This window comes from Coloeus monedula (genome assembly GCF_965178545.1).
Source record: "Coloeus monedula genome assembly, chromosome: 21".
Lineage (NCBI taxonomy): Eukaryota > Metazoa > Chordata > Aves > Passeriformes > Corvidae > Coloeus > Coloeus monedula.
In genome coordinates this window covers 8,005,838-8,031,491 of record NC_138801.1, presented here as the reverse complement: position 1 = coordinate 8,031,491, position 25,654 = coordinate 8,005,838, and the positions used below count along the sequence as shown (strand labels likewise).

General features: G+C 48.5%; 1 protein-coding gene across 1 annotated transcript in view; it reads left to right on the top strand.

Annotated features, from left to right (window-relative positions):
* PAPPA (pappalysin 1) overlaps positions 1–21,703 on the top strand; it is a gene marked incomplete at both ends in the record, with an annotated part of 174,395 nt that extends 152,692 nt beyond the window's left edge. Inside the window, 3 exons of the mRNA XM_082295308.1 lie at positions 6,411–6,482; positions 10,666–10,764; positions 21,596–21,703. Of these exons, the coding sequence (XP_082151434.1) occupies positions 6,411–6,482; positions 10,666–10,764; positions 21,596–21,703 (279 nt within the window). The remainder of the gene's footprint in view (positions 1–6,410; positions 6,483–10,665; positions 10,765–21,595) is intronic.
* Positions 21,704–25,654: the final 3,951 nt, after the last annotated feature.

The window sequence follows — 25,654 nt, the reverse complement described above, 5'->3', positions numbered from 1 at the left end:
GCAGTGAGGGATCAGTGTTACCTGTGGTTCGTTCAATGGGGGGAAAATGGGGAATTTGGGCCTCTAGGAAAGAACTCCTGATTTTTCTTGTGTCTCTTCCAATAACATGGTGACTCTCTCTCCAAGTTGCTTTCTCTCTGTGTTTTCCAAGTGAAAGTCAGTTCAAGGTAAAGGCCTCCCATCGGTGGGGTTTGGTCTGGAAATGGGATCCATGCCACAGGAAGTTGTGACGGACTGTGAGAGAAAGGGCACTGGCCAGGCTTTATTTCCTTCCTCCTGTTCCATATTTTGCATTCTTTGGGTGGCAGGGCTGGATTTTTCTGTGCCGCTTCTGGATGACAAAAGAAGCTGATACAGAGGGTTTTTCATTTCCCGACCCCGTGGAGCTGGCTGAGTGCTCCCCCCGCCCCTCCACCCGCATGCAAGAGCTGCCTGCTCAGCACAGCCCCTTCCAGAGGTCACCACTTCTCCCTCCTGCCTGCTGCACACGCACAGCCAGCATTAACTGCTCACAGCTCCCTGTCCTGAGCATCCTCCAGCACACACCAGTGGCAGCGTGCCCTGATGGGGACGTGCACACCCACGTGCAGTGCCTTGCACACACACACTCAGCACTGCTGGCAGCAAACACCTGCTGGGTGTCACGCCCACATTTGGGTGCCAGTGGGAGACACGCTCACCTAACTCCTCCTGAAAACCCTCACGTTCCTACAAACAAACCGGGTGTTTGTGGCTTTATGGTATTTCTGTGGGTGTGGAAGTCTAACTGGACACGCCTGCAGAAGACGGTGGCACATCAGATGTCACCAGGTTGGTGCAAGTTGCTGGTGGTGCTTGAGCAAAGACCTCTGGCATTTACATACTTGGTCCTGGCTTTGCAGGAGTCTGTTTTACACACCTGAACTCCATTAAGAAGGAGAATGAGCAGCCAGCACAGCCCCAGAATACCCTGAGCAGATTTGACAGTCTATTTGCTTCTCTACATGCCTAAATGTGCGCCCAGGGTTTGGGGTTTTTGAAATCTGGCCTTGGCTGTGGGTAGCAAGCAGCTCCAGAACTCTCCACCACTTTGAACTTCCCTGTTTCACACAGAGCAAGAGAATAAATCTGGGAAAGAAGTGGGAAACCTAAGTCCAGAGAATATGACAAGCTCATAATGTCGTTCCCAGCTTCCCATTCGCTCCAGATGCTGAGGTTCTGTGACTGCCTTAATCCAAGGCTTTGCCAAGTTTCTGGCATGAAACATAAAGAAAACCCCTATCTCAGTATGAGGGGCAATTTCTCACTGGCCCTTTCCTGAGTGCCAGACTTTAAAGTGGTTTGTAATTCATGGGGAAATAAAGTGACAGCTTCCCTCCCGTTCTCTCTGCACTCCTTCACTTATTGATGCGGGTACATGGAGGGAGCTGTAACGAGTTTTATACCTGCAGGTCTCTGGAGGGCTCATTAGGCAGCAGGGAAAACATAGAGTAGTAAAGGGGGAGATGAGGGGAGTGAGGGATGGAGGAGAAATCATGGTTTCCAAGAGCACAGCGGTAAATAAGCCCTTTTCTTTCCCTGATGGTGAGGATCTTGAAAGAGCTTTAGGCCCTGAGCAGATACAAGTTCCACCCCACAAACGCTTTGTAACTAGAGGGTGAGATTTGGGCTGGAAAACTTGTGTTGGGAGGGAAGACATGCCAGAGGGGATTTTTTTTGGTAGCTGTAGAACATCCATCTTATCCAACTCTGCAGATAAGGGGATGTCACACATGGGGAGTGGCACCTCGTGGGGTGCCACCAGGAGAAACGCTGCTTCTGGTGGGAGTGGGGACACCCTGGAGAGATGGGAGTGGGAGGCCTTGGGGGAAGGTCCCCATGGCAATGTGTTATGTATCATTAATAACCCGTGTCTCTGTTTATGGCCAGTGACAGCTTTGCTGTTGTGCCATATGAGCACAGGGAGCAGCTGGTTGCATTTACATGGCAAGTCTTTGTGCATCTCAGAGTACTTGAATGACGCACAGGAAACACTTTTTGTTGCTTAATTTAGGCACAAGTGGAGTACAAATGAGGGCAGGATGGGAAGAAGATAAAGGCAGGACTGATCTCTGGTGCTTACCTTTGAGGGGATGGGGACAGAGAAAACACAGGGAGAGCTGACGAGAAGAAATAAATAGTTTGTCTGTTGCAGCTCATGCAACATCTGTTATGGAAGCAAAATGGGAAGAAGGAACTATCCCTTCTCTCAGGGTTGTTTAGAGCAGAGCTGTGCAAATCACTTGATTTTTCGGTTCACTCAAAGTTCTCTTAAATTTAAAAAAAAAAGTTTTTCCCTAATCAAAGTGACTCTTTTGTTATTGTGATTTTTGGTGAACCAAAAAATTGGAAGAAAAAACATGTTGGTTTGAACATAGCATAGCATTTCATTTCCAAGGAGATTTTGTAAACTTTTTGTTTAGTGAAAATGAAAGAAAAAAATAAAACAGCAAAAACTGAGAAATTAAATGTCCTCTCAAATGATAAACAACAACAGATATTTTATTTCACAAAATGTCTAAATATTTCTGTGTTTTTTCAGAATTGGTTTAGGTTGAGTTGCTTTGTTGGGTCTGAAACAGTTTGCTGAAATCAGGATATGCTGGCAGTGTCTTCCAAATCAGTACTTTCAGCAAGAAAAAAAAAAACACCTGAAATCTTCTGTGCCTCTGTTCTGCTGTGGGATGTGTTCAGAGCAGCCAGTGCTGTCCCCATGATTTTCCCTTCACTGTGTGTGACACACGGAGCTGCTGAAGACACCGATGGATAGAGCTGCCAAGACTGACTGTGCAGGCAGTGGGGAGAAAAAAGGGAAAAATCTCTGAGAGACAGCTTGACAGCTCCTTCCCACTGACTGCAGAGAAACAGGGCAGACACCTAATTTCTTAGGCTGTCTGAACTTGGGTTCTTGCCTTAGTGCTGAGTAGGAACAGGCTAAATGGTGTGCAGGCCTGGGAGAGCCTTCAAAGGGTCGGCACATCCCAGCTCTGCTGGGCTGAGCGCAGCGTGGCCCCTCTTCCCATGAGGACTGCAAGCCCTGGGATAGTAAATGTCCAGAAGTCATTAGAGGGAATGCTCCTTAAATACGCCCCTAATCATTTGAGCTTTGCAGGTTTCCTCCTTCCTTCCCCTCTCCTTTTTTTTTTTTTTTTTTTTTTTTTTTTTTGAGAGAGAGAGTTTGGGGCTCATTCTGCAGCAGGGAAACTGAGGCACTGATGTGACCTGCTGTGGTGCAGCAGCTCCGCTCCTGGGAACACAGGAGATCCCATTCCATCTGTAGGTGTAGGAAGAAGGAGCTCCAAAGTCCCCTTTCCTGGCAGCAGTGTCTGATCCCCTCACACATTAAGCCTGTGGTTAATTGTCCTGTTCCTTTAGTGCCTGAGGAGCGAGTTAGCTGAGAGCAGGAGATGCCAGTCCCTGGGCTGCAGCCCGGGGGGACACTTGACCCATCTAAGGTGGAGGAAAGCTCTCCACCGGCCTCTCTGGGGGAAACCTGATATCCTCTGCAGCCCGCAAAGGGTTGACATCATTGTGTTAGTCCCCCCACGGGAGGGAAGTGCTGTGACCGGAGGCACTGGGTCTTCCCTCACAAGAAGAAAATGACAGCTTGATTTGCTTCCTTGGCTCTTTGTTGCCTACTGTGGGAGCGCAGCCCGGCTCCCTCTCCCTTCACAGCAGATGGAGTCCCAGCCGCCAGCTGCAGATGTGGCAGGGTGGCATTTCTGGGGTGGGGACAGCACCGAAGTCAACCCAGCCGGCTGCACAGCTGTGCTGCAGGAGCCGATGCACGAGGGGAGCTGTGGCCAGGAGGGCAGCAGATGTCACCACAAGGGCCTGGAGCACGTGGCAGCGTGGGGAAGGGACGGGGCTCACGGGGCAGTGGCCAGATGGGCTTTGTTCCCCAGGCACCACCTGGCATGTGGCGGATGTGGTGCTTCCATACACCTCTTTCCACATCCTTTGTTGGCATTCTGAGTCTACCTTCTGTGCACACTGATTCCATCAGATCATGCTCATGTACCACCTTTAGCCATCCTTGCTTGCTTTCTGTACATTTGTTTATCTCAGGTGCCCCATGCAGCACCCTGTGGCACCTGTAGGCCTGTTTGCACAGCAGGAGGCAGAAACGATGCCCAGCAATCCAAACATTCCCAGTTTCTTGGTTTTCTAGCCCAGTCTCCCCCTCTACTCACATCCTCTCTGCCAGTGCACCCCACACTCCACAGCAGCAGCCTAAGGGTACAAACAGGTTGGCTGGTGGGAACTGAGGGCTTGGAAAACCGGACAGAGGAGTCAGGACTAAGACCTAGGGTCCTTCCCTCTGCTTCCAGCTCCAGGAATGTTGGCAGGATTGAATTCAGCTCTAGTGGTCTCCACTAGCAAAGACAGAGACAGAGTAACTGGTATGAAGCCGCTGGCAGGTGCCCCTCCAGAGGAATGGGAATGTCCCACTGACCCAGTGATTAACCTGGCACCTGGCTTGCCTGTGCTGTGGAGAGCAACCTGGGGCTGCATTCGCATTCCCTGGAGGATGCTCAGCCCAAGGCTGTGTTTGGGATTGAGGATGACCTTGAGTGAGCACTCAGAGAACACTGTTTCAGCAGACTCCACCTCCCATCCATTCCTCTAAGGGAGGTGCTGGCGTTTTAATACTTGAAGGGTCAGGAAAGCAGTCAGTGCATCCTCTGCGAGGGATTGCTCTCACATGGAAAACTCCTTTCTGAAGAGCCTGGTTCAGGGCTATTTGGTTTCTTTTGTTCACTCTGCGTGCTCACACACACACACAGAACGAGAGGTTTTGTAAATATTGATGCTTCTTACCAGGGGAATGTGAGGTGCTCTTTGGAAGTGCACTTCTTCCACTTATTGTCTTCTGGCCTTGGACACAGGAGACAAACGCCTGAGTTTTTCCACTTTGTTCTAATTCTTGGGTTCAAATGCTCTTGAACTGCTTCCTTTACTCTCCCCACTCCTGCTCTGTTGACTGGTCTTGTTTATTTTCAAACCTAGAAAAGTTTCCTTTCTTTTCCCTCTGAAGTGCAATAAACAGAAGTGGGGGCGGGGGGGGGGGGGGGGGAAGAAAAACCCTCACCATTTGTGGCAGGCAGCAGCCTGGAAATCTCCAGCTGTCTGTCAAGAGCGTGCCGGGGGAATGTGTGACACCGCAGGGCCCCCGCACCTTGCAGCCTTCCTCCCTCCCTCCCAGGGGATAAACAACACCCTCCCCTTCCCAGCCATTTCTCTCCTCACACAGACAGGCCCTGTTGCGAGGCAGGTGGGGCAAGCCGGGCTTGACTAATAGTGGAAAATCCAAGAGCATCGGAAAGATAAACAGCGCGAGTCAGATAGTATAAAAGTCCTTTTTTCTAGCACACGCCAGGTAAGCCTCAAATGACAGAAACTGTAAAAACAAGCTGAGGTTCCCCTGCAGATGGATTAAATTAGCCCTCAGATGAACAGGGGAAGGGATGGCTTGTGCATCAGGTCTTCCCAAATGTTAATCCCTTCCTTCCCCAGGCCTCCATCCAACCCCAACCCCCACACTTTAGGTGAGTGCCTGTGTGTTCATCTTGCTCAACTGGACACTGTAGTGCTTCATCCATGGCAATAACCCAAAATAAACATTGTGCCTGATGTCCTGCTGCATGGATGGGAGTCCTATCACCAGGACCTCCATGGTGTGGAATCACCATCTCCACTGACCAGCCAAAGTTTTCATCCACTCTTTAAATCTAAGTGTGCATGTCTGTGGCTGCCCTGGCTGTGCCATTGTCTAGGAGGCTGGGCATCATTTTTGCCCAAAACCAAGCATCCAACTTTTTTCTATAGACAGAGTTGAGACAGAAATTATTATAAAGCTCATAAAATGTAGCAGATGATGCTGTCCTGTCTGGGGGTTATTCTGAAGGTGTGTGGTGGGAGGTGCTTTTATTTAAGATGGTGCTGAAATGTATCTGATAATCCACCTTTAGCTGCTTCCATCTTCAAGAAGCAAAGGTATGGTGGGCAGTGAAAGAAAACAAAACTTTGCAGCACCAAAGAAATCCCTAAATGAATTCCTAGAATGCCTCCCCCCTACCCAAGAGCAAGAGTGGACCTGTGCCTTTACCTTTCCCTGCCACGTTCCCCCACCATGAGTGAAATATTGGACATGACATTTTAGGAGAACCTCAAATATTATTTTAATCTCAAATGCTCTGTTATTGCAAGTGTCAAGTCCAACACTTCTTGTAAATACCTGGAGGACAGCCAGGTCCTGAGAACACAAGAGGTGTTAGGAACTGAACTTCATTGGTTAAGTACTGGAGAGCCATAGGAGCCAGCACACTGACTTTCTGTACACTGATTTCTTTGTCTTAACCTGTTCCTCTTTTTTTATTTCTTCCCTCCAGAGTGTTGTCTGCACGGCAGGACTCAAGTGGTACCCTCACCCTTCCCTCATTCATTGTGTTAAAGGCTGTGAGGTGAGTTTGGCTGTAGCTCAGGTGGTCCATGGTGTCTCTCCTAAGTCTTACAGAAACAATCACTGCAGGCATGTGGGTTGTAAATTCTGTTTTTCAAGTAGGGCAAGTAGGATTTTGCCCTGGCCACCCTATCACACAGACTGATCGCCTGCATCGGTTCTGACACTCAGTAGGGAAATTGGTGGTTTTCCCAGAGATGATGGTTGGGTGACTCTCACAGGAGTTCAATGATCAAGCAGCTCAAAAACACTGGTTGACCAAAAGAATTTACCAGAATTTGGGAGTTTCTGGGAAGTTGCAAAAGCCTTCTCTTGTTTTTCCTTGATCTTGACTTCTTATTAGAGGGACAATTCTTTCCAAGGCTGGCTAAGCTTTGGGCATTGGTGTGGGCAGAGAAAGTTTAGGAAAGCCAGAGATGATACCACCAGGTGGACAGCACAGATGGACATTGAGAAAATCACACCTCCCTCCACTGGCCACCTCTGTCTGAACCAGAAAAGAAAAATGAGAAACATGTAGTTACATTTCAGCTGTGATACACTTTTACAGTCTTGCAAGTTACTTGAAAAAAGTAATTATTTTGAAGGATGTTGTTTTTGCCAGCAGCAGTCTTTGATAAGTTGGAGAAGACTGAGGATGCTTCTGGTGGTTAAACAGGGCTGGAGCACCTCTGTCTGGGTCATGGCATTCCTGTGGTTTCCATCATACCAGCCCTTGAGTATCTCACCCACATCAAGAAGTCAATCCTTGTGGTACCTCTGGAAGGTTGGGAAGCTCCTTGCCCATTTTAGAAATGAGATGGCTCACGGGCTGAGGCTCAGACAGCGATGGGCAGTGGCAGAGCTGTGTCTTCCCCCACACGTCCTGACTTTCTGCCACAATGACCAGGCTCTCAGCACCCAGTAACCCCAGCACACTGAAGTTATTTGCCCAAAGTGTCAGAACATGGGAGCGAATTCCTGAATGTGACACAGAGCTCCAGACCACACTGCTGTGGGATGCGATTTGTCTTGAAGTGAAAGACAGGTTTCCTTCGCATACAAATGTTGGGCCCAAGAGGGTAATAACTCTCCAACAGTGTAATAGTTTCTGTCTAGCTGTTCCCTAAATGAAAAGCATTCTGCTGTCAGTGCTTTGAATGTCATAAGCTGTCTCACGCACCGCATTCATGCAGGCTGGCTGGGTGCCCCCATTCTCCAAAGAGAGCTGAAATAACATCCAGCCACCATTAAAAAATGCCATTCAGGTGCTGATGCACCACTGGGTTTAAGGATAGTTGTTACTGAGACAAACTTTGCAATGATGTAATAATTTACCAGAAGCCATTATTACTGACAGGCTTCTTCTCAGCATTTTCTTCCCTTCCATCACTGCTAATTGCCAGAGCCCTGTGCATCAATAGGAACTTTCTTCTTTTCAACGTTCATTCAGCAGTGTCACTGCATCGCAATCCATCATCTGGGAAGGCTTTGCCCAGACAATTGATAATGGCCTCTAGCATCGTTTTTAGAGCATGATGCTTCCAGGATCCACGGATGGGCCAGAGCTTGGCATTAAGATTTCAGGAAAAATGCCATCTTCACCGAGCCTTTTTTTTTTCCCCATGACTATGGAAACAGAGACTAATAAGCCAGTAGGTCAATAATGCTGGGCTATTAAGCTTGTACAACCCCTAATGTATGGACATCCTTAACATTAGGGAGGCTTCCGTGAACAGGAGGCTGTAAGTGGGGCATTATTTGGCTCTTGGTGATCGCAGTGGGAACCCCGGCAGCTGCTGCAATGTGATTTTTTGTCGCTCCCTAGTGGCAGGAACAGAGGTTTATGAGTCAGCCCCGTACTTGTCAACACCTAACTTGGGTGTTTCTGTAGCAAATGAGTTCCTCTGGATTACCTGTACAGTCCTCCAAAAAAATCAGACCACTAAGACATGCATGAAGAGCTACAGAGACCTCTCCCCCCACAGCCAGGCCTCCAGGGTCTTCCAAGCAAGGATTTTGGTCCCAAATCAGAGTAGATGCTTTTCATCCCATTCTTCTCCTCCAAAGGACTGGCTTGTCAACTCAGTGCCAGAGCAAATTCTTCCACAAGTTTCTTTATGGATTTTCCAGCATTCATAGGTGTAGGATGCAGGCATAGGGATGGAAATTCAAAGTCAAGTTTTCCCATCAAGCAGGCACAGCCAGGCAACACAAGAGAAACATGGAGAAGTCTGCAGAATTTCCTGTGAGGTTGAGCAAAGTTCATGGTTTTCAGTATGACCAGGTTGGCCTCAAAATATTTCTCCATCTATTTATAAATCATTCCCTTTTAGCATATTAATTAAATTGGAGGGGGGTTTGCAAGTCGAAGTCTTTGCCTGTATGAATAAATCAATATCTGTGGAAATCAGTGGAGTTAAGGCAGTTTAGAGGGACAGGAGCCTCATGCTGTAACTCTGATTTCCTTGTCACCATTTGCAGTATCTGCACGTAATTAAACAAGTGACAGTCAACGAGTCTGTCACCTCCTGGTAGTCCTGCTGTGGTCTGATATTGCCATTGTTGCCTGGGTTTCCTCTACCTGATAGAAATATTTAAATTTGCAGCACATCAGCAGTAAAAGCGTGCATTTGCCCCGCTCCGTGGAGTTCATTTCAACTCTGATGAGTGTGGCCATGGCGAGCTCTGGGGAGGGCACAGTGAGCTCTCATGGCTGCTTCTTCAGGTATCCATCATCTGGGACACTCTGGGTCTGCAATTGCTGCAAAATCCTTCCAGGAAACCTCCCCAAGCCACCCTGCCTGCTCTGCAATGATGCCTTCTTGCAGGAGAGTCCCTGGTGTGTTTTTCTCAGTGCAGAATAAGTGAATTTTCCAAGGAGCAGATAAAATGGGAATGGCCTCATGAGCCTGGGCATGTGAGGAGAGTTACAGAGATATGACTCTGCTCTCTGCTGATCATCCGTTTTTGTGAGCTTTCATTGCTGCCTGGGGTTCTCACACCTGCCATGGGCCTTTTTTACCATCAGGCACAGCTTAGACTTCCAAGGAAGGCTTGTGTACTTGCCAACCAAGAAGACTCCAATGTACAATGAAAGACTTCAAGTCTTTCCTTCAGAATCATGGTTATTATTCAGGCCCTGTGCAGCACATGGGCTAGTGATCACATTGCCCAGCCTAGTGACCACATTTTCTCTTTCAAGGTGATTTATTAATTTTACTTAACAGCTCTCCACGGCGCCCCTCTGAATAATTGCCATTATCCCAGCTCTGAGCTGTGGAGTGGAGGAAGATCACGTGTCATGGCCAAGGTCCCACGCAGTCACTGCTGTTCAGAGAACAGGAGAACATGGTCTTTGTGCTGAGCTCAGACCTCTTCCACTCCTCTTGGTGATTTTTTTTGTGCCCTCGTTGCTGACACATGTTGCACAGTCAGGAGAACTGTGGTGAAAAGCACAGCTATTAAAAGCAAGCCCATTTTGCTGCAATGCATAACCTTCTTCTTATCCCACACAGTTTAGGAAGGTTAGCTTAAAATTATCAAAGGTGCCACAATTTTAGATGCCTGGATGCTGTCTCTGGGCCTAGTCAAATTAATATTCCTGAAGCATCCTCTTATGTGGGATGTGAAGAGCCAACAAGGGCTCATTTCCCTTCCATCTACTGTCCTTTTTTTTTCTGTCTGCTTTGAAGGGAAAGGGGAATAATTATCTCTTGCTTTTTGGGGCAGTTGGTATGTTACAAACTGTATGGCTCCTTCAAATCTTTGTGTTTTTCTTCTGAAATATTGTTACAGGCTTTAGAATTATAGAATAATCATAGAATGCTTTGGGTTGGAAGGGGCCTTAAGATCATTCACTTCCAATCCCCTGCCATGGACACTTCCAGGGATTCAGGGACAGCCACAGCTTCTCTGTGCCAAGGTCTCACCACCCTCACAGGGAAGGATTACTTCTGGACATCTAACCTAAATTTCCCTTCTTTCTGTTTGAAGCCAATCCCCCTTGTCCTGTCACTCCAGTTCCTGATGAACAGTCCTTCTCCAGCTTCCCTGTAGCCCCTTCAGATGCTGGCAGCTGCTGTGAGGTCTCCACACAACCTTCTCTTCTCCAGCCACAGCTTTCTCACCCTGTCTCCATAAGGAAGGGGCTCATTTCATCCATGTCCACACTCTCAGCCTTCTCCTGCTTTTTCCTTTTTCAGCCTTTCATGGGGGACAACTACTGTGACTCCATCAACAACAGAGCCTTCTGCAACTATGATGGTGGGGACTGCTGTGCCTCAACAGTCAAAACCAAAAAGGTAGGGATGCCCCTTCCTCTTTTCATGGGAATTCCTTGTTGAGTGCTGCTTTGTATCTGGAAAAAGATTATTTTTGCTCTAATAAGGGAGGTCCAAATAAGGAAGGACCTTCAGCCTTCTTGAGCTCAGCTCACCATAGGCACTGAGTTCTTACGGTTTATTTATCATCCTCAATGCTCCAAAGGGAAACTAAAGGTTAGGAGTCATTAGGAAAAGAAGAGAGAGTAAAAAGAAAGCATCACTGTGGATCTGTTCTTTGATCCATGTGTACCCTCATGTACCTGGCTTGCTGCTGGCTGTCCCATCCCAGAGTGGGACAGAGAAGGATGTGGAGCAGGGCAACAGGCCTGGGGGGAAATGTCAAATATTTTCTGCACAGAGACCACATAGACCAGAGCCTTGCAAAAAGTGACAAGTTAATGACACAGATCTAAAAAATCATTATTTAAGGTAGGGAGAATGCTTAGGAAAGTAAAATCCACCAGTTTTTATCACTCAGCAATGAGGGGGTGAAGTGGTAATTTCCTGGAAGGAGGATCCAAACAGATGAAAGAACATCCTTATTGGCACAGTGTGTGTTTGAGTAATAGGATGTGTTGCCACAGAGTATTATTAAGAAGAAAAATATATTTGAAGTCAAAAAAAGAACAGACTAATTTGTGGAGCTTTGCTCCATCAGTGACTCTTAGACACTGTGATCTGGATGCAGTTTCTGGCTGAGGAATATTTGAACCCTTAACTGCTTGAGCCTGGGGAAGGGTCGCTCCACACACATTCCCCTTTTTTATGCTTCTCTAACACATTTCTGGTCACTGACAGAGGCAATGACTGGAGTGATAGAGGTTGTGGCTTGGAGCACTACAACATTTTATAGGTTTCTAACCAGGAGGTATTTAGAACTAGTTTCCCCTCAAAAAAGAAAGCAAATTTTAGCCTGTGCCAGGTAAATATTTTACCTTATCGTCAAGATTTGAGTGTAGAACGGAATGAAAAATCCAGCTACATTAAGATTCCGGTACATATTAATAAATAATAAAACCCAAGGGGACTTGGCTCAGCATATGGCACCATCCATGTCACCCAGCTGAGGAAGGAGGTCCTCTCTGCAGGGGAGCCAGCTTTGGCCTGAGGCTTCTTTTCCTTGGTTCAGCATTGTGGGCTGTCTCTGGTCCCCCTGGGAACACGGGGAAGGGAGATGGACATGCCCTAGCAAGTGGAAGGAGTTAAGTTCTCCTCTGGGGAAAATGCAGGGAAAGAGGTGGTTTCCCTAGCTGTGGTCTTTTTGGACAAATGTTCCCCTGCATCGTGGTGTTTCTTTTAAAAGAAGTTCTGGGAGCCACGTGCAGGGAAGCCCAGGCAGGGGAGCTCCTCTGTTCCACACGGGTGGAGTAGGGCATGGAGAGCCCAAACAGGGCTCCCTGGTGAAACAGCCACTGAAGAGGTGAGCAGGATGACAGACAGTGGCTCATCTTCAGTTGTCTCCAAGAAGAGATTCCTATCTCTGGCTGATTTTCCACCTCCTAGGAAGGAGCAGCCCAACAGCAGCACAGCTTGCTCGCTGACCTCCCACCAGCCGGGAGGGCAGAGCTGGAAGTGCCCGGTAGCTCAGCATGGTGTAGGTCTTCTCCTCCCAAAACAGCCTGCCTGGGAAACTTTATCTCACTGCCTGCAGGCTGGAGAGCAGGCGATGAAAAATCCCAAGCGGTGTCAGAGGAACGAAAGCGAGGTCCCTGGGAGGGGACCGACCCAAACCAGCCCCATCAAGACAGGAACTAAGGGCATGGCTGAAACACAAGGGATGTGAGAGCTGAATTGAGGGGGGAAGGGATAGGATTAAGGTTTGGGAGCAGAATTTATTGCTGGGCAGGGAGTTGAGACAGAGTGGGATCTGCACAGAGTTGTGAACACTTACCAGCCAGGCGACTCAGGCTCAAAATATCTGCTGCTTCCCTGCCACCCAGAAACCAAGTGACCTCCCAAGGAGGGGAAGCACTTTGTAGCCCACTGGGTTACTGTTTTCTGTGCTAAAACTGCTCGATACAAAGGGCAAATGGTCAGAGACAGACAGCTGGTCACACGTCTGATGGATTTTCCCCGTGGAGGGGGAGGTTTTGTAGCTGTTTGGAGTTAAGTCTGCTTTCACAGACTTCACTGGGAACTGGATTGTTGTGACTGGGGGAATTAGACTTGCCCTACCTGGCAATTTAGAATGCTCCATCCTAGAGATCACACAGTTTCAGGGCTGAGACACAGAGTCCATCACATCTCTGGCATGCATTCGGCTTCCAGACTCTCCTCCTCTCTCCCAAAACACCAACAACATTCCAGGAGCTGAACAAGATGCCTGGGAGAAGTGAGAAAAACCACCTTCTCCTTCGATCTTCCACACTAAAAGCAAGATGCTAAGTCACAGTTTATTACATTTATAGGGTAAAAGGGGGAATAATAACCCAGCCAGGGGGGCTGTGGGGTCAGAGTCAAGCAGGCAGCAGGAGAACCTCGCTCCTGCAAAGTGGCTGCCGACACCTGCAGCAGCAGCCGTGGGGCCGTGGGGCTTGGCTCTCCCAGTTATTTTCCCATCTGAGGCCTTTGACTGAGACCAGATTTCAGGCCAGGCTGTTCAAATACAGCCCTCCCTTTGAAGAGGTTTATGAGTGGAGCGTTACAGGAGATATTCCAAAGGGAAAAACAATGAAAGGTGAGAGAAAAGGGAGCTGAATAAAAATACTCCGCATACCAAATCCTTCCAGCACAGTTTGCCACCTACTTAAAAAGGCACAGTTTTAAAATACACATTGGGTGTAAAAGCCAAAAACCTGGAGGAGACATAGGGAGGGGCGAGTCCAGCTCTGTTAATTCCAATACCAGATGAGGATGTATTTTCATACGGTTGTAGAGAGAGCGAGACACATGAAAGAGACTGCTTTGCTCCTTTTCTTTCAGGGTTACATACTATGTGGCAGATGTGTCAGTCTTTTAAAGCCCCTGCAAGTTTACCCATAAATGTCCAACATTTATGCAACACCTGTTTTTCTCCCAAAATGTCACAGGACATTTTAAAAGCTTTAGATTTATCATCTTTTCCCCGCAGCAGCCATTGCTGAGGTGACACATGGTTCACATTTAAGAGAACATAGCAACTCCACACATTATTTTGGGAAAGGGCTGAAGATTAACATTGCACCATGTGAAGATTCAGGAGTTAACAGTTGAGTAAGAGCTGGCTTCAGATCTTTAGTGTCCGCAAACTGTCAAGACTTAAGTTTCACTGCAGTCCCACTACCCTCCCAAACACGCTTTCGGCTGCACACAGTGCTGTGAACAGGCTGCCTGAAAGCAAAATGCTTCAACCCAAATTCACTTTAATTCTGAGCCCTCTTACTTAATGTGAGATTTCGCATGCTCCCGTTTTGTTGCCGTGAAAATGCACAAGGGACTTCCATGCTTATCCCATGTTTTCCCATTGCATTTGAGCATCAGCAGTGAATGACCTTGTGGATTCCGTCAGCGAGCGAGGAATAGAGCAGTGTGACTTATCTGACCAAGCACCGACTAATCAGCACTGCTGCTTAGATAGGAAATAATGAGTATTTGCCCTGCACTGTTCACAATCAGGCTGGAGAGCTTAAAAGAAATCATTAAAGGCCTCTTTTGAATGCAACAAGCGGCAACGAATAAATTCAGTCATAATCTGGGCATAAATTCGAGGCAAGTGCAGTCAGAAAGCAGGAAAAAGAGACATTCATCAGCTTAATTATTTGCTGTGCGCTAATTGATGAGCGTCGCCCTGCAGCGGGCGAGAAGCCGGGGCTGGCACAGGGACGAGTGCCACCCAAGGAAGCAAGGACACGGGCAGGCTGTGCAGGGAGCAGGGGCCGATGGCAGATCTGCTGCTGGGGCAGAGGACGGGGCCGTGCTGCTCACAGCTTGCCCTGTGCATGACCCAGGAGCAGCTTTGAGAGACAGGAAGGCCATTGCCGGCCAACCTCCAAGGGAGAGAAAGCTTCTGTTGTGTATCTGGAGGGGATAAAGTCTTCCGTGAAGGACAAAGCAAAATCCCATCTCCTTTTAATCTTCCTCCCCTCCTGACCCAGCACAGGTTGCCAGCTCCCTTCTGCCTGGCTGCTCTAGGAAGCTGCTTCTCGCTTTGTATCCTGCTGCAGATAAAAGAAGACACTATTTTCTAAAACATTACATACGTGACACTGCCAAAGTGAGGGAAGTAAATAACCTGGGCATAACTGGCTGTCTCTGGGCTCTTGGCCGCCTGCGAGGAGCTCGTGGGGTGTGCAGCACTGCTGGGAGAGGCTCTGGCTGTTTCCTCTGATTCATTTCAGGAAATCTTCTCTCCAGTAACTGTCTCCTCCACTTCTTTTCTTCCCCTTCCCTTTTATAAGTTTTCCCTAGACAAGGCTGTCTAGAAAAGGCCTCGCAGAAATCAGAAAAGTCTTTCTTTAGGCTCTGCTTACGTACTTTGTTCCAGACTCGGATCGCAGATTTACCTAGTTGAAGGTCCTGCAGTCTGGTCCCTGTGGATTTAAATACACTGAATTGACTGTTTTAAAATTCTCTCAACTTCAGCCATTTGTAAGGGTGAACTTCCATGTGTCTTTCCTGTCTGCCTTTCCTTTTTGTTGCAGAAGGGCTAAACCTACAGCTCCCATGAGAAAAACCTGCCTCACTCAGCTATCACTCAGGTTTTCCTTCAACTGCTTTGCCCCATAGCACATGGTAAAAAAAGAGAAAAATTGTCCTGTCCCTTCAGCCTCTTGACATTTCTGTCCAACACCTTGGAGAGGAAAACCAGCAAGTGCCTCGGCGGAAAACAAATGAGGACTTGTGGTAGATAGAGGGCCGTGTGGGATTCATCCAAAGCCTTGCTTATCTAAAAGATAGGCAAGTTATCAAAACCTCTTCAGAGACTTTATGGCCGAGAATTCAAGGCCTAAAGAAAGGAACTTTGAACTGAGGGGCTGCTGCTGGCTCCAGCAGGGATTTCCAAAGGCTGTCCCTGTCTCCCCAGGAAGGGGGGGATGTGTCTGCACTCCTACGCCTAAGCCAACAGAAATAACCACTTCTCGGTATCTTGGAGAAATAAGCACCTTCTCCCAGCTCTCTGACTGCAATACAGACCTGTCTTAGGGAATCTCAGATCTTTCTCCACTGTCACAACATGGTTTTGAGGCAGTTGGTGCCATTAGAAGCTTAAGCGACCACCCCAGCTGAGGAAATTCTGTTTATCCAGAAGAACTGATGCTCCTGCCACGATGCTGCTCCCAACTCCTTTCCTGTCCCCAGCTGGGTGTGTTTGTCAGCTCTATAATTAGCCAGGGAGATACAATGAATGGTGGGTGAGCAGGGAGGAAGGCAGGATGCAATGCTGAGTGTTGCTTCATGCCTCTGGAAGCGGCTGAGCGCTCCAAGCACGCGGGTTCTCCCCGACGTGTGGGTGAACTCACTACCCCACCAGCCCTCGGTCACAGGCTCAGTGGCTGTAGCTGTTTGCCATGTGACAGGAGCGTTTCCAGTCAGGGTTGGTTGGGATGGGAGCTTATTTTGGGGCTCAGAGCTTGGTTTCATAATCCTTCAGGGAGGCTTTCCAGGCGTCGATAAATTAAAAGCAGTGATGGTAGTAGCACATGTTGCCTATCCTGAGAGAACTGTTCTTGGCTTCAAGGGACGTGGGGCTTCCCACAACATACGGCATTCCCAGGGGATGTGCTGGTGGAGGGTGTTTGCTTTGCTATCCGACCTCACTTCATTAGCAAGTGTTACAAAAAACAGCGAACAAACCTTCCCTGCTCCACCGCCAGCTATTTGGCCTCTGGGTGGTCTGGCTCCTATTAAATCTTTGGTGATTATTTAGACTAATTACATTCATGTTTGCACAATCAGTAGCACGAGAGTAGGAAGCACAGCTGATTGCTGAGCAACTGAGCTTCGTGTGGTTTGGCAGACGGGCTCCCTCGCTCTGCTCCGCAGCAGGCGGGGATGCGGGATCCATGCGGGCTGGGCTTTCCCGGGAATCCCTGCTGGCTTTGGGCCATTCTGCTCCCACTGGTTCTGGTGAGGCTGCTCCTGATTCGCACACGATGGAGAGAGCAGAGCATCTGTTGGGTTCAGCTGAGCTACATCTCGATACACCGTGGTTGCTGGTTTCACTGGGGGAAAGTTCAGTTATGGTGGGGTAGTTAACAAAAATTCAAGCTTTTAGAACTGCATACGCTGCATGGAGAGCAGCTTAGTCTTCCCAGGCCCTCTAGAGCAGTGCCCTAGGTGTGAACCCACATACCAGTGCCCAGAGCTAAAAGGGGGCTCGCTCTTGCTCTGTTATCTCAAACTGGTGACCTCAATGCTGAAAACCACTGGGAAGACCCTTCCAAGATGCTTTTTTATCCCACAAGGGCCTTGTCAGGGAACAGAATATTCCCTGGTGTTTGAGCTGGGAGGCTCTGGGGAGGCACAGGACTGTGACACTCAGCACAGGCTGCCACACTTATCTCCCAGGCCACACTGCCTGCCGAGGCTCTGCCTGCAGCAGGGCCTCCACAGCCCCAGTGAGGCCTGTCTGGGAGATTTCGCAAACACTTTGGGGCTGAAATCTAACAACAGCCTGTTTCCCAACACTTTGCAGCCCTCCTCCCCTGCTTCCCCCTCCCTGGGCCCGATCCTGCCTGCCCTGGTGAGCCAACCCCAGGCACAGGCAGGAGGCAGAGCCAGGTCAGCCTGACACCAGACTCTGTGAGGGACAAGCTCACAGCCTTTGCAGAGCTGTTTTCATCCCTCCCTGTGCCTGTCTGGGATTTCTCCTGTCAACATTCCCACCAGTTCCCTATAGACTGGCCTTTCTCAGCAGGGATCTGCCTTGGGATGTCACCAGCCTCTTCAGATAGGTGCATGTAGCTAGGTAGTTATGACCTCTCACTCGTTCCATGACCTGCATCCTGATTCTGCGCTGCTCTGTTGCATCGTTTTCTTTGTTCCCACAGTTGGGAGCATGGCATCCAGGACAAATCCAGTCCTGTTTCTAAGAGGCAGCTTGGGTTTTATCCAATGCCTCATCACTCAGTGTGGGAAAGGATGCTTAATACTTTGGTGGAGAAGGAAGTCTGAGGTCATGCACAGTGCAGTGATGGTGGTGAGTTGGTCGAGGTTTTTTGGATCTCCTGTGAGTTACACCTGGGTGTCTGTGCCAGCCTCCTGCCCATCCTATAAGCCCACACCTGCTGCCCTTGCTCCACAAGGTTCAGAGCAGGATGTGTCATGTCCTGCACACTCCAGGTGGTGGGAATGATGGAGGTGGTGTTTCTTTTCTCTCGATGATGGATAGTCTGTGGTCCAGTGTGGTTCTGGTGTGACTCACATTCCCCTGAGCACTGTTGATCCAGTGCCATGACTGTTCTGGATCATCTCCAAGTGCTGTGTGTGTAGGTGTGTGGAGCTGTGTTCTTTACTTATGTCTTTTTCATCCCATTTTAGCTGGTCTGAGCATACAATAATTTGCATTACTTCATCAGGTGTCCAAGACAGGCCCTAAGCTTAATTTTTAGCTTTTTCTTCTCGCCCTCCTATACATTTTCCATGTTTTCTGCATGGGGAGATGGATGTAGGTGAAATGCAGGGCTTGGAGTGTTGAAGGAAGAGGAGCTGACTCCTCACTCCTGGCTCTACAATGAGTCTATCTGGAAATTTCAATGCAGGTCGTGTACTCTGGTAATGAGTTGGGCTTTCACAGACCTGTTTAAAAAGAAAAGAGGTAGTTAATCTTGGAGTATGTATATCTGGGCTCCACACCTAAATGGGCTATCATTCAGTGAAAGGCTCAGCATTTATTATTTCTAGCACATCCAGCAGCTCTATTTCATGGCTGTGTACTCCAGGGGCTGTGACTGTGTGAGCCCAAGGCAACAGACAGTCCTTCTTCTAAGGGGCTTTACAGTTTCTCTGAGCTGGGTACTCCAGACAGTCCCAGAAGATTCTGTGTGTGGGTTAGATTCCCTAAATACCTGTGGAAATCAGGTCCTTGGGGAAGTCAAATGTGTATTTGTTGTAAATGTTTTTTGAAGTGGAAAACCCTGTATTACTGCTAAGTTTTTGGAGAATTTTGTCATGTCTAATATGACAGTGGCTGTGCTCATTACCCAAAGAAATCTCTGCCTTTTCACATAATAGAAAACTGATCTCTGGAGCTCACTGCCATAAGACAAAACAATTCATCTATCTGGACAATAGCACTGTAAAAATCAAATTGCATAAAAAGCCTCCATAAGGGACATAAAGTGAGTAAGACTGATCTGATCAGGAAGAAACCCTCCTCCATCAGGCTACCCACTGCTGGGAACTGCTGCCGAGCCACGAAGCTGTCTGCTCTGGGGGCCACAGCTCTGCCTCAGAGAAAGCTTCTGCTCCTATGTCCGTGACCACTACTGGGAGACAATAAACAGCCAGACATTTCTTCTCTAGGGGCTGCATCTCCCCAGGAGCTGGCTGTAATGCAGCAGCAATCCAGTCTCCTACGTGCACCTTTCCAGGTTGCTTCAGGGCTGAGCACAGCCTGTGATAAAGCAAAGAGGAAAATGAGGGATTCACCAGGAGAAATGGGAGGAGAGGGAATGAAGGAGGTAGAGCACTTATGGCAACATCAAACTCATGCCAGTTTGGGTGTCTAAGGCTGCTGTTTCAGCACAGAGGAGGTGAGGGGAATATGAGCTGGTGGTTTGGAGGCAGAGCCATGCAGGGCTCTCTCTCCTGGCTCTGATGTTCCTGCAGGTGAAATGGGAGCATGTTTGGGATCTCCATGCCTGCAGCACATCCCACTTAAGCCTGGACAGCAGCAGAGACAAAGTGCAGTAGGCTGTCACCACTAATTTCAGACACTTTACTGAAATGCCTGAATTGGGTGTGTGGTTGACCTGTGTTCAGTGCAAAGTGTGGATCCACCTTCCCTGTCTCTCCTCTGAATGAAGAGGCCACTTAATCGCCTTTGTCAGGTTGTTACAGGCAAACAGGGAATCCAGGCCAGGGAGAGGAAAAAGCTTGATGAAGACAAATGAAAGAATCAGGTTCCCAGGTCTCGCCTCCAACCAGTAGCTTCATTGTACAACAGGGAGGATTTCTTAAGTCAAAATCATTGCCAAATCCAGATTGAGCTGAATGATTCAGGATTAAAAAAAAAAATAGGGGAAAACTCCAGGCGTACTTAAATGTTTTGTTTGAGCATTTTCTAAGTGAAACAAGTTTTTATTTCAAGACATAACTTTTGCTGTGAAATAGCCTTTTTTATTTGTTTGTCTTGAAGGGAAAGGTCAAACCTGAAATGTAGCAGATAATCTAAACCAAAATGTTTCCTTCTACACTGAACAGAAAACCTCAATTTTTATTTTGCATGTATCTTTTCTTTTTCCTTTCCAGTATTTTAATTCAGTCATTAAACAATCCATCCTCAGCCTCCTCCCCAAGCCCCATTGTTTGCAGATTTCTCTGTGTTCCTATCTAAGAATATTCATAACACTGTGATACGAGACAATCCTGCTTGGGCTGGCTTCTGTTGGATCAAGTGACCCTCAAGCTCCTACTGTTTTCTGCAGTTTATAAACTTATTTAGTTGCCAGTTATTTGGGTTCATTTGCTTTTAACTTTTTGGACTCTTTCTTCTCTTTGCAATCTCCATATTTACACAATTGTAGATTCTGATTATTCACTGGTTATTTAGTTCATAAGTCACCAAGGACATGGCTTGATGAGGAGTCATCACCCTATTCCACCTGGAGGGTCAGGTCTTCTGTGAATGGAGTCAAAAACAAGGGGAAGAGGCTCTCTAAGCCCTGATTTGGTGATGAGCATTGGCTATTTAGTGTCTCTGTCAGCATGTCCCTGCCTTAGGCTCCCCAGTTGTGAAACAAAGCTCCACACCCCTCCTTCTCAAATTGTGTGCGTCAGGAGAAAGGCATCCTGGAGAGGGACAGGCAGGGACTCGTGTGGAAGGTCTAGGTGGAGATGTCAGCACAATGCTGGGTCCACATTCCCAGATGTGCTGTGGGTGATGCACAGGGAACAGGCAGACTCAGGAGTCGTAGCCTGGAGAAAAGAGTTTGTGAAAGGGAGAGTGAACGTGTGGCAGCAGAGCCGGGGGGAGCAGACGGAGCACACACACAGCCCTCGCTGGGAACGTTGGAACAGGTTGTGACACTGCCTCGGAAGGAGTGTAAAGGAGGGGAATGAGGTCATTTGCTCAGTCTGTGCAGATGGGAGAAATTCTCGGGAATTCACTTCAGGGCAAGTGAGACGCTTGTCCCACTGCCACCCCCTTTTCTGCAGGTGAATACTGTGGTGTAATAGGCCCAAATCAGCTTTCAGTGGCCAGGCATCACAGGCTATTGTTTCAGCTCCTTCCCACGCTTCTCCAGAGGGGTCACAGAGAGATAACAGATGGTGAATGCAGCCGTCCCCCACTGCATTCCTTTGCTGTGCCTCAGTGCCCGTTAGCTGCATCTCCTGACCTCAAACACAAGAGGTGTTCAGAGAAGTCTCTGCTGGACTTCACTGATCTGTGAGACAGTGCTTGGTTCTGCTCCTGAGGAATTGAACCCAAGAACATTCATAATTAAGTGCACAAATGGACTTAAGTAAAGCAGCAGCACCCAAACCACAGGGCCTTGGGAGTCTCAGTGCAGCAGCAGCTCAGCACTAACATAAATCACTGTGAAAAATAACATAGTTGAAGATTGCAGCTGATCTCTAAAGATTTCACCCCAGAGGTCTTTTTTGTTCTCCACGCTGCTGTAGGTGTGTTCCTTCCTTCATGCCTTTGTGTTTTTGGCTTCCTTCCCAGGTGACACCATTTCCTATGTCCTGTGACCTACAAGGAGAGTGTGCTTGCCGGGACCCCAACGCCCAAGAGCACAACCAGAAAGACCTCCGTGGCTTTAGTCTTGGGTAACGCCAAGTGACGTGGAAAGGAGGACCACACTGCTCAAGGCAGGCTAGGAGAGACACCACATCCCTTTTGGTATCGTTTTTGACATTTAGCTGCTTAACTGGATGGCATTTCTGCACCAGGGACCCTTAGAATTCAACCAGTCTGCCTTTAATTTTTGTCCAAGGAGAACTCAAAGTAGGGGTTTATGTATTAATTATATCTCAAATAGTGATGACAAGAAACAAACAACCAAGAGTCAAGTCGAGACGACTTTCATGTATCAAAACAGCATGTTATGCCCATCTAATTTGAACAGTTCATATCTAGATTCAAGGCGAGAAACAAACTATTTATGTACACATATTTATAGAAATAAGTAGAGAAAGAGAGAGAGAAAGAGTGAGAGATTATGATCAACGCGAAAACACTTTCCCCTCCCCAGCACTCACAACTCGGACCGTTCATGGAAGAGGCTGAGCTCTTGGAGGACTCCAAGCTGAGCCTTTTCTGATGCTGAATGCCAAGGTATCGCATGCTCGGGGCACTGTGGTTGGGGTGGGATCTCCACAGGGCTGGGCCTCTTGGCAAGTGACTTGCCAGGCGCCCAGCCAGCTCGAGATGTGGGATGCATCTGCTCCTCACAGGAATGCTACTTCCAGCCAGGGAGCTCAGCAGACTGCAGTGGCCTTTCTGTACAGCTCCTCCTTCTCCCCCTGCCCTCAAAGAGCCAACAAAAAGCCCTGTTGTAGCCTGCAGGGCTTCTGGGACGTTTCTGTGTGGAGCTGGGCAGGTGGTCCCATGGTGGAGTCAGGGAGTGGGGAGTCTAAGGACTGGCATTGAGGAACATGGCTGATTGCTTCCGAGGAGCAGAGAGGGGAACTCGCGCCCGCCCTTGTCATTTGAGCATGTCTGCTGCTGCTACTCCTGCTGCTATGTCCCATACAAATAGTTTCCTTACTGTGTCAGGACAGGGTGAAAAACAACCCCATGCAACCAAACAATCTGCCTTAAAGCTTACCTACAACCTGCCTTTCAAACCCTCTGGTCTCTTCCTCAGCATTGGGGCAAGAAAACAGGACACCAGCCAGCCAGCCAAAGGAATCTGCTTTCTGGTCTCCACCGTGCCAAGTGGTTCTCTAGGCCTCCTCCACCCCACTCTTATGGTGGTCTGTATCTGACAACCGCTTCATGCTCCTGTTTCTTGGGAGAGGGGAAGAGGAGGAGGAGACACCTGCCATGAGGAAAGGCCCGCAGGAGACAGTATTACACTTTTGGCCATATTTGTTAGTATTAAGCTGCCAGGCCAGTGGGTCAGACACTTGGGATAGACGAGGAGCTTAGCTGCTTGTAATCTTTCAGAAAGAAGGGCATTAGCTGCAGCAGACCTCACACTTCCCTGTCATCCTTCTACTTCAGCCCAGAGTGGAACATGTGCCAGACCCTTGGTGATTCCCTTCCTCATGGGGTTCATTACATTGAGTCACTGAGATACCCAGGGCATCCAATGCTGCTGCTGCTGCTGCTGCAGCCCATCCCAGGGAAATCCCAGAGGTCTTTCTAGTGTGGCTTGGGCATGTGTCTGCTGCTTCAAGCTCCTGCTAGGAAGGACACACATCCAAAAGAGCATCCTTCCCAGTGTTAAGTTTGCTTGTTCCTCGGGACTGTCCTGACTTGTACAATCTACTAGGTAAAGACACAAAGATTTTTTCTAACTCCTGCTTGATTGAACATTTAGGCACTGGAGCAAGGCAGAATGGTAAGGGGAGGGGTCATTTAGCTCATGGGGATGGATGTAAAAATGGTTTGGAGAACTAGAAATGGAAAACTGATAGAGCAGTAGGTGCAAGGAGCCAGGTTCTTGTTACCCACTGTTGGGGTTGTTTCAATTGGAATAAACCAGAGATGAATCTCAAGAACTAAAGTAGAGGCCTGGAGAGGTGATAGTTGTTAAGAAGGTGAGGAGCTCTCTGTTGTGAAGCTCCAGCTGTTCCTAGAGAAGGCCTGGCCATGGGAGATGTGTGGATGGCTCTGTCCCCTCTGTGCAGAGGTGTAGTGGAAAGGGAGGTGCAGTGGGATCAGGGTTCCTTCCACGGAGTTAGACTGAGCATCCTTCAGCTTAGAGAGCAGTGGCATAAGCTTCCACTTTTGCCCCTTGCCTTCTAACTAATATGGGAAGTAAATAACTGTGCAAAGGTTGCTGCTTCCTTCTGCTCCCTTTGCCCTCCCCTGTTCTGTTGGCAGTTTGTTCATGTGCCACCCATCCTTTCAGAAGAGCTCACAAACCCAAAAGCCTTTCAGACTGACAACACATCATGTCCTCAATGCCTGAGGCATCTCGGCATGATTCCCCCTCTCCATCGCACCCGGGTTTCATCCCAGCAGGGTGAAACTCAGTTCAGCTCCTGAGTGCATCCTGAAAATGCCCTTCCCAGTGTGGAGCTCAGCATGGAGGAGATTTCCCATCTGCTTTTCCCACTTGGACAGTGCCCAGGAGAGACAGGTCTGTACAGACATTATTGCCACTTGCTGCTGTGGGCTCGCAGGAGCTCAAGGCCAGCTGAGCCCCTCTGGCCAGCCAGGACCTGCCCCTGCTTACTGAGCTAGAGACCTCAGCTCAAGGGAGACGGTGGCTTCTCACCAGCACAGCCTCACTCCTCAGCTTCCCTCCTGCGGTCCTGGTGTGCCCCAACTCCCTTTCCCACGGGAAGGCTTTCCATGCTGCTATTTGATTTTTTTTTTTCTAACTGCCACATTGGCACTGTCCATCTCCTCCAGAAGGGCTGACAGGATCAGGAGTAGAAAAAGTTCCGCCCTGAGTCATGTTAAATCCAATGGCTTTTTTTTTTTCCATTGGGGCAAATCCCCTCTACATTCCATGTGCTTTACCAAGCACCCAGAGGGATGCTGAGAGGGGAGCCATGGGGAATGGCCACCTGCTCAGCTCTTGTCCCCTGTGCTCCCAACCTTGGGCAAGGCCAGCTGGATCCTTGGGTCATCTATCACTGTATGGGCCTCAACTGCCCAGTGGAGTCCTAGGAAAGACCCTCTCTGACTGTGGTGGCTGTTGGGTGGAAGGTGAGAGGGACACCACCCACCACTGCCACCCACTGAGCTGGCAGCGTAGGACAACATCAAACCACAAGTTTGGGGGAGGAGAAGAGGGTGCTCGTGCTGGTGAAATTTAGCTGCTCATAAAGTCCAGTTCACATTAGTGCCAAGATCTTCTCTGTCACAGATAGTGAGCCAGGGCTGCACCTTATGTGGGGCCACCAGGCTGTGGGGGATGTCCATGGCCAGCAGGAGGGAAAGCTGGAGCAGAAAGCGGTGAATGGTGCACGGTGGGGTGGGAAACTCCAATCAGCTGCTACCCCTCTCCCTCCCCACCCTCTAGCAGACAGGCTGAGCTGGTGTCCTCCTGCTTTTCTTGCATCTTCCTCTGTCACCCCCAGGCTGAGAAAGGAGGATGGCACCAGAGGATTCTTGGAATCGGGTTCCAGCTACCTCCCTTCCGGTTTCGGTTTCACTTGGTTGTAACTGTCGGTTTGTTCTAGGTTTTACCTGTGTCTAAGAAAAAAAAAAAAAAGGGAAAAAAAAAAGAGAGAGAAAAAAGAAAGCCCCATAGCCAACAAAAGTTTCTTGCTGCAAGTGATTCAAGTGGGGGAAAAAAAGAAATAACATGTGAGGCTTTACAGAGAGGAATAGGAGAGAAAAAAAGAAAACAACAAAAACCCATAAAAAATGGAGAAAAGGAAAAGAAAACCCGCATATTCCAAATCCAAGAAGAGCAAAGCCTATTTTTGTGTGTTTGAAAGGAAAACACCGATTCTGCCAGCTGAGTAGAGAGCTAGATACTGAGTGTAGATTTCCCTAGAAGTACCGTGAGGTTTTATAACATTGTCTGGTTTTGTTTTCCTTGTGCGTTGTGATAGGTCCAGGAGCTAAGGCTAAGGGGTTATCCCCTGGTATATTGTT